Below are 13803 nucleotides of genomic sequence, written 5' to 3'. Positions count from 1 at the left end.
TGAATCCCTTGTGGTGAGCACAGTGCCTGGATTCTGTAGTGAGGGGGATACTGTGGTGTGAATATTTCTTTTCTGCAAAGTTTTTTTTTCTTTCCCTGCTCCCACTAGATTCCTGTACACACCCTGGGTCACCTGAGCATGGCTGAGGGTGCACTGTGACCTTGGCCTTGCTCAGTTTGATGACAAAGTCACCCTAGTCCTGCTCAGTCTTGGGACAAGTTAATTTTAGTTTTTCTCAAAGTGCACATTTTCAGAGTTTGAAAGTACAGAAATTTAGCTGGCTAAATTTGCTTAGAAAAGCAGTAAAACATTTATTCATTGTTCATCTGTTAAAAATGCTGGTGCAGACTTTTGTACTGGGACAGTCTTCTGTAGCACGGCCCATGCTCGAAGCCCTTCTGCGCAGGTTGAAATTTATACGGGAATTTATATCTTAGAGGACCACGTACAAATCTCTTATGGATGTCATTTAGAGAAATTTCAGCTTTTTGTTTTAGAATTGTAATTTTGTAATTGTTTCACTTAGCTGCTAGATTTACTGGAATTTCACGTTCAGAGCTGCATCTCAGTTTCCCTTAAGCTAATTAAAACCGCATTTCAAGCCTGTGTCTCACAGAGATGGCTGCTCCTATTTGTAAGTAATATTAACATTTCTCTACAAGTTTATGCAGACTCTAGATATTACAATTAATATTTTCAACCCGAAAAAGCCAGTATAAAAATACAGTTTTACCTGACTGAGCCAAACACTTCTTTTCTCTGTAGTAATGGAGCCCTTTCGAGTTGTGTATGCCACGTGGACTTTCTGTGCACAGCACAGCCTTTGAGGTGGTGTTGTGGTGTGACTCCTGGTGTGCAGCAAACAGACTGTAGCCTGGTGGTAGTGTCGGTTGCTTTTCTGTTTCTCGTCTCAGCCCCTGTTGTTTCCATCTCTGCTACGTTCCCGTCCACAGAGCATCTCATCTCCTGCCGCTGACACCTGCACCCCAGCTTCTTTGTCTGCAGGCGTCACGGCGGGTTTTTTTTTTTATGATTAATAAAATGGTCATTTATTTAAAGGGAAAAACTTACAGATCACCATCCTAGACAACAGCCCTCTGCACAACCAGGAAAAGAGTCCAGTAGCCAGAAGTGGGTTCCAAAGCACGAGAGAGAGCACACTGCTACTGCTGCTTTTTCAAGCCAAATAGACCACACCCAAGTGGGCTGGTATCTTTTTTTTTTTCTCATGGTTTATTTTTTTATATTTAAAAATTTCCATCTCCTTCCCTCCTCCTCCCCCTTCCCTCCCATCCTCCTCCCCCCCTCCCTCCCCTCCCCTCCTTCTCTCCCTTCCCTCCCCTCCCCTCCACCCATACCTCCCCTCCCTCCCTCTCAAGGCCAAGGAGCCATCAGGGTTCCCTACTCTATGCTAAGACCAAGGTCCTCCCAACTCCCCCCAGGTCCAGGAAGGTGATCGACCAAGCTGAGAAGGCTCCCACAGAGCCCGTCCATGCAGAAGAATCAGAGCCCAGCGCCATTGTCCTTTGCTTCTCAGTCAGCCCCTGCTGTTGGCCACATTCAGAGAGACGGGTTTGGTCGCATGATCCATCAGTCCCATTCCAACTGGAGTTGGTGATCTCCCATTAGTTCTGTCCCACCGTCTCCATGAGTGAACGCACCCCTCACGTTCCTGACTTTCTTTCTCATGTTCTCTCTCCTTCTGCTCCTCATCAGGACCTTGGGAGCTCAGTCCAGTGCTCCAATGTGGGGCTCAGTCATTTTCTTCATCTATCGCCAGATGGAGGTTCCCTCACGGTCCTGACTTTCTTTCTCATGTTCTCTCTCCTTCTGCTCCTCATCAGGACCTTGGGAGCTCAGTCCGGTGCTCCAATGTGGGGCTCTGTCATTTTCTTCATCTATCGTCAGGTGGAGGTTCTATGGTGATATGCAAGAAATTCATCAGTATGGCTATAGGAACTGGCCTTTTCAGGCTCCCTCTCCTCAGCTGCCCAAGGAACTAACTGGGGGCGTCTCCCTGGAAACCTGGGAACCCCTCTAGGGTCAAGTCTCTTGACAACCCTCAGGTGGCTCCTTAAATTAAGATATATGCTTCCCTGCTCCCATATCCACCCTTCCTGTATCCCAAGCATCCCATTCCTCCGAGCTCCCCCCCATTCTCCCCTTCACACTTTTCTCTCCCCATCTTCCCTTGGCCCAGTCTTGCCCAACCCTCAAGTTCCCAATTTTGCCTGGCGATCGTGTCTACTTCCAATATCCAGGAGGATTACTATATCTTTTTTTGGGAGTTCACCTTCTTATTATCTTCTCAAGGATCCCAAATTTATAGGCTCGATGTCCTTTAATTATGGCTAGAAACCGATTATGAGTGAGTACATCCCATGTTCATCTTTTTGGGTCTGGGTTACCTCACTCAGAATAGTGTTTTCTATTTCCATCCATTTGCCTGCAAAATTCAAGATGTCATTGTTTTTTACCGCTGAGTAGTATTCTAGCATATATATATTCCACAGTTTCTTCATCCATTCTTCCACTGAAGGGCATCTAGGTTGTTTCCAGGATCTGGCTATTACAAATAATGCTGCTATGAACATAGATGAGCATATGCTTTTGTAGTATGATTGGGCATCTCTTGGGTAGATTCCCAATAGTGGAATTGCTGGGTTCTGGGGTAGGTTGATCCCGAATTTCCTGAGAAACCGCCACACTGCTTTCCAAAGTGGTTGCACAAGTGTGCATTCCCACCAGCAATGGATGAGTGTACCCATTACCCCACAACCTCTCCATCAAAGGTTATTATTGGTGTTTTGGATTTTAGCCAATCTAACAGGTGTAAGATGATATCTCAAAGTTGTTTTGATTTGCATTTCCCTGATAGCTAGGGAGGTTGAGCATGACCTTAAGTGTCTTTTGGCCATTCGAACTTCTTCTGTTGAGAATTCTCTGTTCAGTTCAGCGCCCCATTTTTTAATTGGGTTAATTGGCATTTTACCGTCTAGTCTCTTGAGTTCCTTATATATTTTAGAGATCAGACCTTTGTCAGTTGCAGGGTTGGTGAAGATCTTTTCCCAGTCAGTAGGCTGCCTTTGTGTCTTAGTGACAGTGTCCTTTGCTTTACAGAAGCTGCTCAACTTCAGGAGGTCCCATTTATTCAATGTTGTCCTTAATGTCTGTGCAGCTGGGGTTATGCGTAGGAAACGGTTCCCTGTGCCCATTTGTTGTAGAGTACTTCCCACTTTCTCCTCTATCAAGCTCAATGTGTTCAGATTAATATTGAGGTCTTTAATCCATTTGGACTTGAGTTTTGTGCATGGTGATAGATATGGATCTACTTTCATTCTTCTATAGGTTGACATCCAGTTATGCCAGCACCATTTGTTGAAGATGCCCTCTTTCTTCCATTGTGTACTTTTGGCTCCTTTATCAAAAATCAGGTGTTCGTAGGTTTGTGGTTTAAGATCCGGGTCTTCTATACGATTCCATTGGTCAACTTCTCTGTTTTTATGCCAATACCAAGCTGTTTTCAATACTGTAGCTCTGTAATAGAGTTTGAAGTCAGGGATGGTAATGCCTCCAGAAGTACCTTTATTGTATAAGATTTTTTTGGCTATCCTGGGTTTCTTGTTTTTCCATATAAAGTTGATTATTGTCCTCTCAATCTCTGTGAAGAATTTTAATGGGACCTTGATTGGGATTGCATTGAATCTATAGATTGCTTTTGGTAGAATTGCCATTTTTACTATGTTGATCCTCCCAATCCACGAGCAGGGGAGATCCTTCCATTTTTTGGTATCCTCTTCAATTTCTTTCTTCAAAGACTTAAAGTTCTTGTCAAATAAATCCTTCACTTCCTTGGTTAGAGATACTCCCAGATATCTTATGCTATTTGTGGCTATTGTGAAAGGTGATACTTCTCTGATTTCCCTCTCTGCTTCCTTATCCTTTGTGTATAGGAGGGCGACTGATTTTTTGGAGTTGATCTTGTAACCTGCCATGTTACTGAAGGAGTTTATCAGCTGCGGGTTCAGTATAGTCTGTGTTTTGTGTGGCGGCACCATGTGCCTGAGCATACTCACGGTCATGCTTGCTGTTCTGATGGCTCAGAATTGTACAGTCGGGTCCATAGCTCAGTCCTGGCGTCTTCCTGCATCTGGATTCTGTTCTGGCTGGCTCTCTCCCCTTCTGGAATGTTCTGCATCTCTGCAGTGCACCTCACACTTTTCTTGGTCCTTTGTGAACTGAAGTCTCCCCCCCCCCCCATGCCCTGCCTCCCTGTGCATGGGTCAGCCTGGGGAAGGCTCTTCCCTGTGCTACCCCGATTTTCCTGTTGTTTTTTGTGCTGTCAACTGAGTTACAGGTAACACGCCACAGCCTGCTTCCCTCTGCCTCCCCGGCTTCCCCCACCCCATAAGTCCCTTTATCTTCCTCTTGAAGAATTGTCTTTTAGAGTTTTTCCTTGACCCTTCTACTTTTTACATTTATTTATTAATTATTATATTGCTTGTTTCTGTGTGTATGTAGCACAGGGCATGTGGAGGTCAGAGGACACCTTATGAGAGTTGGTTTTCTCCTCGTACTGTAGAACTTGCGAGGCTCAGAGGTGCCTTCTTTACATGCTGAGCCCTCTTGGCATGCTGCAGACTCCTGTCTTCTTGCGAGGTTCGGAGGTGCCTCCTTTACATGCTGAGCCCTCTTGGCATGCTGCAGACTCCTGTTTCTGTCTTCTTGCGAGGCTCGGAGGTGGTTCCTCCACATGCTGAGCCCTCCTGGCATGCTGCAGACTCCTGTTGTCTTCAGTAAGTTGCTGCCTATGCCGTCCTGAGAGCTCGTGGGCTTGCGAGTGAGGCAGCTGATTCCTGTAAGAGAAGCTTGGCTGCTTGTAGACTTGCGGAGGAATTCATCAGGTGTCTCTGGCCTGGCAGAGGACACACACTGGATGCTCATCGGCTGACTTCACCTGTGTGTTTCCCAGCCCTGGGTGACAGCCGTGCAGCGTTCGCCTCCCTTGTGACTCTTGGAATGCTCGCACAAGGAGGAGTTTCTCTGCAGCAGACCTCTATCGAGGAACCTGTAGAATGGTGTCTCAGTTGCCTGGCACCCTCCCAGCCTTGGGCAGGTCTTGGGTGAACCGATAGCTTTGCTTTATGAAAAGCTGTAAGAGCTTCTGCTCTTTTTCTCTATGAACCTTCGCGGTGCTGGATTGAAAAGTTTTCATCGTGTGCTGTCTGTCCACATATATGTGTACCGGGCTTTTTCTTGGGCCACCAACCAGCTCTTAGTTGTGAATGCTTTTTACCTTAGGCTCATTTCTGGCTATCTTTCTTTAAATTAAATCTACGTTTTCCTGCGGGGCTTTTTACTTTACTTTCTATGTGTCTGACTCTGTCTGCTGACTGGTGGCTGCCTAGGCTGACTCATCCTGGGCTTCTCCCGCTCTTTCTCCCTCGCTCTCTTCTCCCTTTTGTTTTTCTGATCTTAGATTTCTCTTCCTATTTATTCTCTCTGTCCACCAGCCCCACCTATCCCTCTCCTGCTGAGCTATTGACCAGTCAGCTCTTTATTAGACCAATCAGGTGCCTTAGGCAGGCAAGGAGAAACAGCAACACATCTTTTCATAAACAAATGTAGTGTAAATAAATGTAATACACTTTTACACAGTTACAGTAATATTCCATAGCATATATGTACACTTATATCATACACACACGCAGATACACAGATGTGTTTATATATTCAGTTCTACACTTTCATCTACACCAGTTGTTCTCAACATTCTAATGCTCTGACCCATTAATTAAGTTCCTCATGTTGTGGTGCCTTCCAATAATAAAATTATTTTCATTGCTACTTCATAACTAATTTTGCTGCTGTTATGAATCCTTATGGAAATCCCTTTGTTTTCTGATAGTGTTAGGCAGCCATGGTGGAAGGCTGAGAACCACTGATGTGCACAGTTAAGGCTTGGCCTAAAACACCACACGTCTCTGCCCTTTTTAGCATGTTACTTACCACCTTTATTTGGGTTGTTGTTAGGAATGTGGAGACGGGTGTGTGGGTGTAAGTCCTTGGGTACGGTACACCTCCAAATGCATTTCTTTCATAGCTCTGTTTCTGGAGACACTGACCCTCTCGGGCTTCCGTTATTTCAGCAATCCGAACGTGGACCAGAACACAGTGTGTGTTTGTCCTTCTCAGGTCTGCCCTCTGCCTGGTCCCCCACACGAGAGAGAGCTGCAAGAACGGAGAGTAATCTACACTTAGCCATATCCTTCTCCCGCGGTTGCCTGTCCGTTTGGTTTTCCATATCCTCTTCTCCTCCCTCATGCTCCTTTGCTTTTCTCTCAGTGTTTATTTACTGTGACTCTTGCACCAAAGGCGCACAGTGACAGTCTGTCCCAAGTAAAGTGTGTTAGTGCCCCACCTTACAGTAGGAGTATTTATTTACTGTGACTCTTGCACCAAAGGCGCACAGTGACAGTCTGTGTCCCAAGTAAAGTGTGTTAGTGCCCCGCCTTACAGTAGGATTGGGGTTTGTCCTAGCTAGCTTCAGTTGGGAAACTCTCTCCATCAGATTTGCTGGTGGGGTTGTCTGTGGAGTGTTTCTTGGTTAGTGATTGATGTTGTAGGAGGGCCCAGTCCACTGTGTGTTGCACCATTTCTGGGCACATGGGCCCAGGTTGAGTAAGTCAGAGGAGTCAGTACGCAGCCTTCCTCCATGTGCTCTGCCTCCGTCCCTGCCTGAGGCGCTTGTCTTTGAGATCCTGGCTTGGCGTCTGTGTAAGCCAGCAAATCCTTTCCTCTCTAGATTGCTGTTAGCTTTTTACTCTTTTTTGGCTTTTTGGGGATCCCGCCATCAGCTCCCAGATTAATCACACACGGAGTCTTATTCTTACTTATGAATGCCCAGCCTTAGCTTGGCTTGTTTCTTTCCAGCTTTCCTTAAATTATCCTGACTACCTTTTGCCTTTTTCCTTTTCTTATTTCTGTGTATCTTACATCAACTTTTACTCTGTGGCTGGTTGTGGCACCTGGTGTCCTCCTCACCCTGTTCTCATGGTACTACTTCTCTATCTAGATTTCTCCTTCTATTTCCCCTCTCTGCCTGTCAACTCCATCTATCCTTGCTCCTGCCTCATTATTGGCCATTCAGCTCTTTATTAGACCATCAGGTGTTTTAGACAGGCAAAGAATCACAGCTTCACAGAGTTAAACAAATACAGCATAAACAAAAGCAACACATATTTATATCATTAAACCAATGTTCCAGAGCTTAAACAAATGTAACACACCTTAGAATAACATTCTGCAGCAGTTACAGATTTACTACCATGGCAGAGAAGGGACAGGGGCAGCCATTTGCAGTATGATTAGCTCCCAGTCTATCTTAGGGTTCAGCCCCCCATTTCTGGCAAATTATATTGCGTATGTGACATGAAATGAGGTTCCAAAGCCCCTAAAGCTGACGTTGAAAGAGACTCATGCCTTCACCTTCTCTTGTTGCCATGGCATTCCCACAAGCTGTCTGCTATCAGGCCCAGTAGCTTCTGTTTCTTCTTTCTGCTGGAATCTCTGTTGTATTTTTTCATCTCATTTGCTTAGTCTTTCAATTTTTTGCTCAGTTTTAAGTTCTTTACATATTAGGAATTAGGCTTTTTTTTTGCATATGTCTACATTTTAGTCTAATTTTTATAAGATCTTATATTTTAAAGATTATTTAGTTTTCTACTTTGTGTTTGTGTGTGCATGCACACACATGTGCAGGTGCCTCTGTATGCCAGAAGAGGGCATTGCATTCTCTGGAGCTGGAGGTAGTTGGGAGCCACATTATGGGTGTTGGGAATTGAAGTTGGGTTCTCTGGAAGATCAGCAAGTGCTCTTAACTACTGAGCCATCTTTCACCCCCTAAACCTTTGATTTTATGAGTTCATTTTGTGTCTTACCTCTTCTGTACATATTTCCCAATGATGAGTGTCTCTTAGGCTGTTCTGATCTGCTTTGCTGCTTCTTCATTGGCTGAAGTTTTGCTGTCTTTCATTGTAACTTCATGCAGGAGTTTTCTGTGGCTACCTCTTTCTGTGGTCTGTAATGTCCATCTCTTTTGCCCCATTGAAAAGCCTGTTAGTCTGTATGGGGATCACACGAAGCCTGTACCTTAACCAAGGAAGGATGGACCACTGGATGGCGTTGAGGTCTTTATGATTGAGGACTGTCTTTGTCTTGGCCTGAGCTTCTCTTTGTGTCCTTTGTCACGGTTTCCCTCACGTTGTTTGCTGAACTTACAAAGTGTTCTATCTTGTTTACAAACTCAGTGTGTCTTTCATCATTGTTCTCATGAGGTATCCAGCCATTTGACATTGGAACAGGACGATTCATTCATATTGAGGTTTCCTTTAATTTTTATTTTAGAGTGTTGGGATTATATAGGTTTGGCCCTGGGTTAAAAAAAAAAAGGCCTTGTGATGTCATTGGAGCTTCATGCTTGTCTATAGGTTATTGCCTATGGCTTAATTTCCCCCAAAGAAAAGCTATATTCCTAAAGAGACCTGTTCTAAAAACTAAACAAGTCAGCTTCATAAGTCGTATTTCTTTAAGCATTTGCCATTTTAATGAAAATTTTAAATTAATTATTTAGAAGTTTGAAGACTTAAAATGAAGAAAATTTCCCAATTTAAAGCTCTGATTGTTGCCATTTAATTGTTTATATTCGCACGTTGCCCATTTTATCGGATTAGCTACTATTATTCTTAGCTCTGCTTTGAACCCAGAATTTAGAAAATTAGACCAATTATTTTACAGATCTTTTTTAATACCCATATTATCTTTTGCAGTTCCCTCATCCCACTCTAAGTTCTCTTTTCCATTTCTTTAGTTTGATCAGAAAAGTAATTAGTTTTTTATAAAAGTTTCTAGATTGTATATGTATGTCTGTACATCTGCATTCCTAATTACTTCTTTACATATAGTGCAGATTCTGGTAAGTAATGTTTTAAGGTCATTTATTTCTTAGATAATATTCTCAAATGAAAGCAGATAATAGATTTACCTTGCGAGTGAGCAGATAATGGGGCTGGTGGAATAATGCAGAGAAGCTGCTCTTCAGTGTTGTGGCAAAGAACACAGTGCGCTGACTCCGTCCACTGCTGTGTGCGCTCACACTCCCCACCCCCCCCCCCCCCCCACGGAGACACGGAGAACACAGCGCTCTGTCCACTGCTGTGTGTGCTCACACTCCCCGCCCCCGCCACGGAGAACACAGCGCTCTGTCCAGTACTGTGTGTGCTCACACTCCCCGTACCTCTGCGGAGAACACAGTGCTCTGACTCTGGCCACTGCTGTGTGTGCTCACACACCCTGCACCTCCATGGAGAACACAGCGCTCTGACTCCGTCCACTGCTGTGTGTGCTCACACACCCTGTACCTTCACGGAGAAGTGCTGTTTTCTTTCAGCTCGGTCAGGCCTTTGATTGTGAGCTCAAGTTGCCTGTTATTTCCCACCTTTTAAAGAGGAAGCCCTGACTGAAGAGTCCGTGTAACTTGTCTAAAGCTGTCCAACAAGGAATTGCCCGTTGTTGACACTGGAGCCAAGTCCGACTCTTGGGTTGGCTTGTGTTTGGAGTGGCACTGTGATGTCATAAAGGCCCTGGGCCGTGTGACAGAACTGTAGATGCCAGCAGAAGTGTGACTGCATGAGGTGGCACTGGCCTGGCAGATCCAGTGTTGAGTTAATGGAGAGTGAGCCATGAGGCTGACCTGGGAGGTGTGAACTGGTAGACAACTGTAGCATGCCTGCGGGACATCTAGATGGATCCTTGTGGTAATCAGGTAGGCACACGGCCAAGAGGGCCAGGAGCGTACGGCGAGAGGGCCAGGAGCCCTCAGTTTCCATTGCTCTCGGGCAATAGTGGGACTGGGAGTGACTGAAGGAAGGGCAGGCTGTGTGTGTGCACTGAAGGGGTCCAGAGAGCAGAGCGAGTGTTCAAAGGGCCAGTAGGGCCTTAAGTAACAGCTGCAGGGGACTGGCCTGAATGGGAGTGAGGAAGGTGGAGATGGGCTACCATCCGCTGAGGAAGTGTGGCTATGAAGGGGAAGGTGCTTGTGGGGGGGGGGGGTGCCTGTCTGAGAGCCAGGCCCTCCTCTCTCCTCCTACTTTTCCTTCTGTAAGCTCCTCTCCTCATGCTCTCTCTCTTTTTACTTTCTCCTTTTCCCATCCTTCAGCTTTTCTACCTAATACTGTCCCCTCTCCTTCCTTCCTTCCTCCTCCCTCCTTCCTTCCTTCCTTCCTCCTCCCTCCCTCCCTCCCTCCCTCCTTCCTTCCTTCCTTTCTTCCTTCCTTCCTACCTTCATTCCTTCCTTCCTCCTCCCTCCTCTCCTCTATCCATCCTTCCTTCCTTCCTTCCTCCTCTCCTCTCTCCTTCTTTCCTTCCTTCCTCCTCCCTCCCTCCTTCTTTCCTTCCTCCTCCCTCCCTCCCTCCCTCCCTCCCTCCCCCTCCCTTCCTTCCTTCCTTCCTCCTCTCCTCTCTCCTTTCCTCCCCCCTCTCCTTCCTTCCTCCCCCTCTCTCCTTCCTTCCCCTCTTTCCTTCTTCCTTCCTTCCTTCCTTCCTTCCTTCCTTCCTTCCTTCCTCCCCCCTCCTTCTCACCCTTCCTCTCTTTCTTCTTTCCTTCCCCTCTCTTCCTTTTTTCATGAGATGAACTTGGGTATTTGGTGTTTGAAGAGTTTCCCTCAAGATTACGTGGCCTCTTGTTTTAAATCATGACCATAGATGTGATCGCCAAAGATGGTGAAATACCCAGGCATTAGGGCTGTCTTAGTTAGGGGTTTCTACTGCTGTGATAAAACACTATGACCAAAAGAAATCTGGGGAGGAAAGGGTTTAATTTCAGCTTACAGACCGGTACCACAGTCCACCAGTGAGAATCAGCGCAGGAACCTGGAGGCAGGAGATGATAGAGAGGCCATGAAGGAAGTGTTTGCTGGGTTGTTCTCCACGGCTCACTCAGCCTGCTTCCTTATGCCATAGAGGATAGCAAATGCGGAAATGCACCACGGGCTTGCCCACGGGCCACTCTGGTGGGGGATTTTCTCAGCTGAGCTTCTGTCTTTCCAGATGACTCCAGCTTGTGTCAGGTTGACAGAAAGCACAGGGTGGTATTGCTGAGTTTGTTCCTGAACACATTTTGTCCAGGACATTTAATATCTGTGACAACCGCAGTGTGCTAAATGCTTTCAAACCTGCTTCGTAGTTTTGTCAGCTTTACCGAAGACACGGAAGGACAGAAGGACAGGCTGCTCTCTGCTGTTCTGCGCTTTGTGTGACATTGTGGTGCCAGGCGGTCCTTTGTTCATGGCTCTCAGAGTTCATCATAATAATGTTTTAACCTTTTTAGACAATTCACTGTAACCAAATATAGGGAGGATTGGGGAAAATTCTGAAAAGTATATATTAAGTTCAAACTTGAATTAAAATTCTACCTTTTTGTGTTTGAGTTGAAAATTTGAAGTACTCCTTTGTGCAGCTAGACACACAGACACACACGCATGCACATAGGCACGCACGCACACAGACACACCTGTGCACACTGATTTAAGTTCAGAAAGAAGCTGATTCTGCAGCTCAATGATTTCCTTTTTTCTTAATTTAATTTTTCTTTTGAGATTTTTGTGTGTGGTTATTATATTTGCATTATTATATTTTTTATTAAATTATATTTATCTCCACTCTCTTATTCAGTGTACACATTTTAGAGACAATAAACTTTTACATAACTAAGCAATTCCTTAAAATAACAATCAGAAATCTGTGCATTTAGCTCATTAGAATTTACTGCCTTCTGTGTGTCTTTCCTCAGGGGAACACGCAATCTCCATTGTGAGCCACCTTCAGAGTTTGTGATAGGACCCGAGGACAGAGCTACCGATGCCAATGTGGAATAAAGGTCATTGCAGTTAGGCCGCTGGGTGTGGGAATGAGGTGACTGCCGAAGATGGCTCCTTACATTCCAAGGCAGATTAGATTCAGTTGACTCCTTGGGAGCATTTAAAATAAAGTAATACAAATACCTGTTTTTTCCTCATTTGTATTTTTGTCTTTTTTTGTACTTGTCAGTCAGCTGCTTCCTTAACCTTCTAGTAAGAGCCTTAATTACAGTGTAACAGTGGTTTATTATGGATCTAATAGCTAAACTGTCCTTCAACATTACTTTTGTGGAAACAGTCCAGTAAGTGAAGATTGACTTTACATGAAAACTTAAAAATAAATTTACTACGAAAGAGGAACTTGCAGGCTTTACAGCAGCCCCCTCCGTCGTCACTTTGCCGCAGAGAATGTTTAGCTGTTGAGCCCTGGTGTGTCGCAGTGTCTCCCCATGCCTCCTGCCTTTACTCCCGGCCACACCAGTACTGTGTGTACTGTGTTGTCAGCTGGACATTTCCTCTGCTGGGAAATGGACATCTCCAGTGCTAGGCTAGTGTGTGTGCTAACGACTTTAAAACATGTTGTGTGTGACCCGTGGAAACGTCACTTGTAATTCAGAAACACTCCTTTGGATGTTAGACGTTAGCCACACAATGTTGGTTTTACACCTCTACTGCTCTACCCCACACCGTCCTAGCCACCATCCCTGTCTCTGTGTTGTCTTCTAACACGGTTCTTGTGCTTCTGTCTTCAGTTTCCGGAGTGCGTCTCTCACCAGCTTCTCCGGAGCTCATTCTGGACCATGACCACTCGTCTCCGCCCTCTGGCCGCCTCCCTTCCGATGCTATCATCTCCTCACCAGATGACACGCGTGCAGACAGCGGCCTCGTGAGTCAGACCATCCCCAAGGCTCAGGTGAGCGCTGGGCTTTCGGAAGGAAGCCTGCACGTAGAAACTTAGAAACTGCATCCTACCTTAATTCTGCGCTCAGGTGCTGGCATTTCTGTCACAGAGGTTGATGCTTTACTCCGATAGACAGCTGTGTGAGTCCATTACAATGGACTTAGCTTTGCATATGATATCTTGGACTTAAAAGGAGAATAGTGAATAAAAGAGAGAGTGATTGTTTTTGCATTTCAAACTTAAACTTCAAAAGGGGAAATATTTATTAGAAAGAATAGCTTTTTCTTTCCTGGGAGTATTAACATGTTTTTAGGGTCAGGAGCATCTATTTCAGTTTTAGGGTAAAGCCCCGAAGGAGAGCGTCATTGCAGTGTGTGCATTAGGGTATCTGTAGGCATCATGCTGGGCTTTGGAGACAGGGTTCCAAATCTCAGTTCTTAGTCACCAGTCAATTTTGCTAGAAGTTGATAAGTTAGCATCATTAATACATGTGAGATTCTGAGTTGCAGTTTAACTATAAATCAGTCCTAAGTCAGTGTATACATTTCAGACTGGGCACGTCTCAGATGTATCGACTCAAAGATCAGGCTTTTGTAATCATGTGAAGTCTTCTGTTGGTTCACTTGGGGGGAAATGATTTCATTGCTTACACGCCAGCTTATTTCTAACTGTGGTTTATGATGCCCTTTGAACATTTCCTTGACGGGATGGTCTAACCCTTCTCTGTTAACATGGCCTAGATTCAGCAGTCAGCACACACACATCTGAATATCCCGCTTTTCCCGCTTGGCCTAACGGATGAGACTAGCCATGGGGCGATTTCGCTGGAGGATGACCCTGAGGGCCCTGGAGCCGGCGTGTCCAGCGCACAGCTGCAACAGAAAATATCCAGTCTGGAGACCAAACTCAAAGCGTCCGAAGAAGAAAAACAGAGAATCAAAAAGGTGTGCGCACACATTTGCCCGGGAATGTAGAATCGTATTTGCT

The 13803-nt window shown here is 45.3% G+C and overlaps 1 protein-coding gene across 5 annotated transcripts in view; it reads left to right on the top strand.

The window, feature by feature from the left end:
• The window catches only part of Ccdc91 (coiled-coil domain containing 91), a 169088-nt gene that overhangs the window by 49048 nt on the left and 106237 nt on the right, over window positions 1–13803 (top strand). For 2 of the 5 annotated variants that reach the window (XM_038319700.1, XM_038319701.1), the window contains exons 4-5: window positions 12668–12828; window positions 13557–13760. In XM_038319700.1, the coding sequence (XP_038175628.1) occupies window positions 12668–12828; window positions 13557–13760 (365 nt within the window). Of the gene's footprint in view, window positions 1–11848; window positions 11936–12667; window positions 12829–13556; window positions 13761–13803 lie in introns of all 5 variants that reach the window. The other 3 variants (XM_038319704.1, XM_038319703.1, XM_038319702.1) reach the window with 3 other exon arrangements.

Source organism: Arvicola amphibius, chromosome 2 (genome assembly GCF_903992535.2).
Source record: "Arvicola amphibius chromosome 2, mArvAmp1.2, whole genome shotgun sequence".
Taxonomy (NCBI): Eukaryota; Metazoa; Chordata; class Mammalia; order Rodentia; family Cricetidae; genus Arvicola; species Arvicola amphibius.
This window is presented reverse-complemented; position numbering and strand designations above follow the sequence as displayed.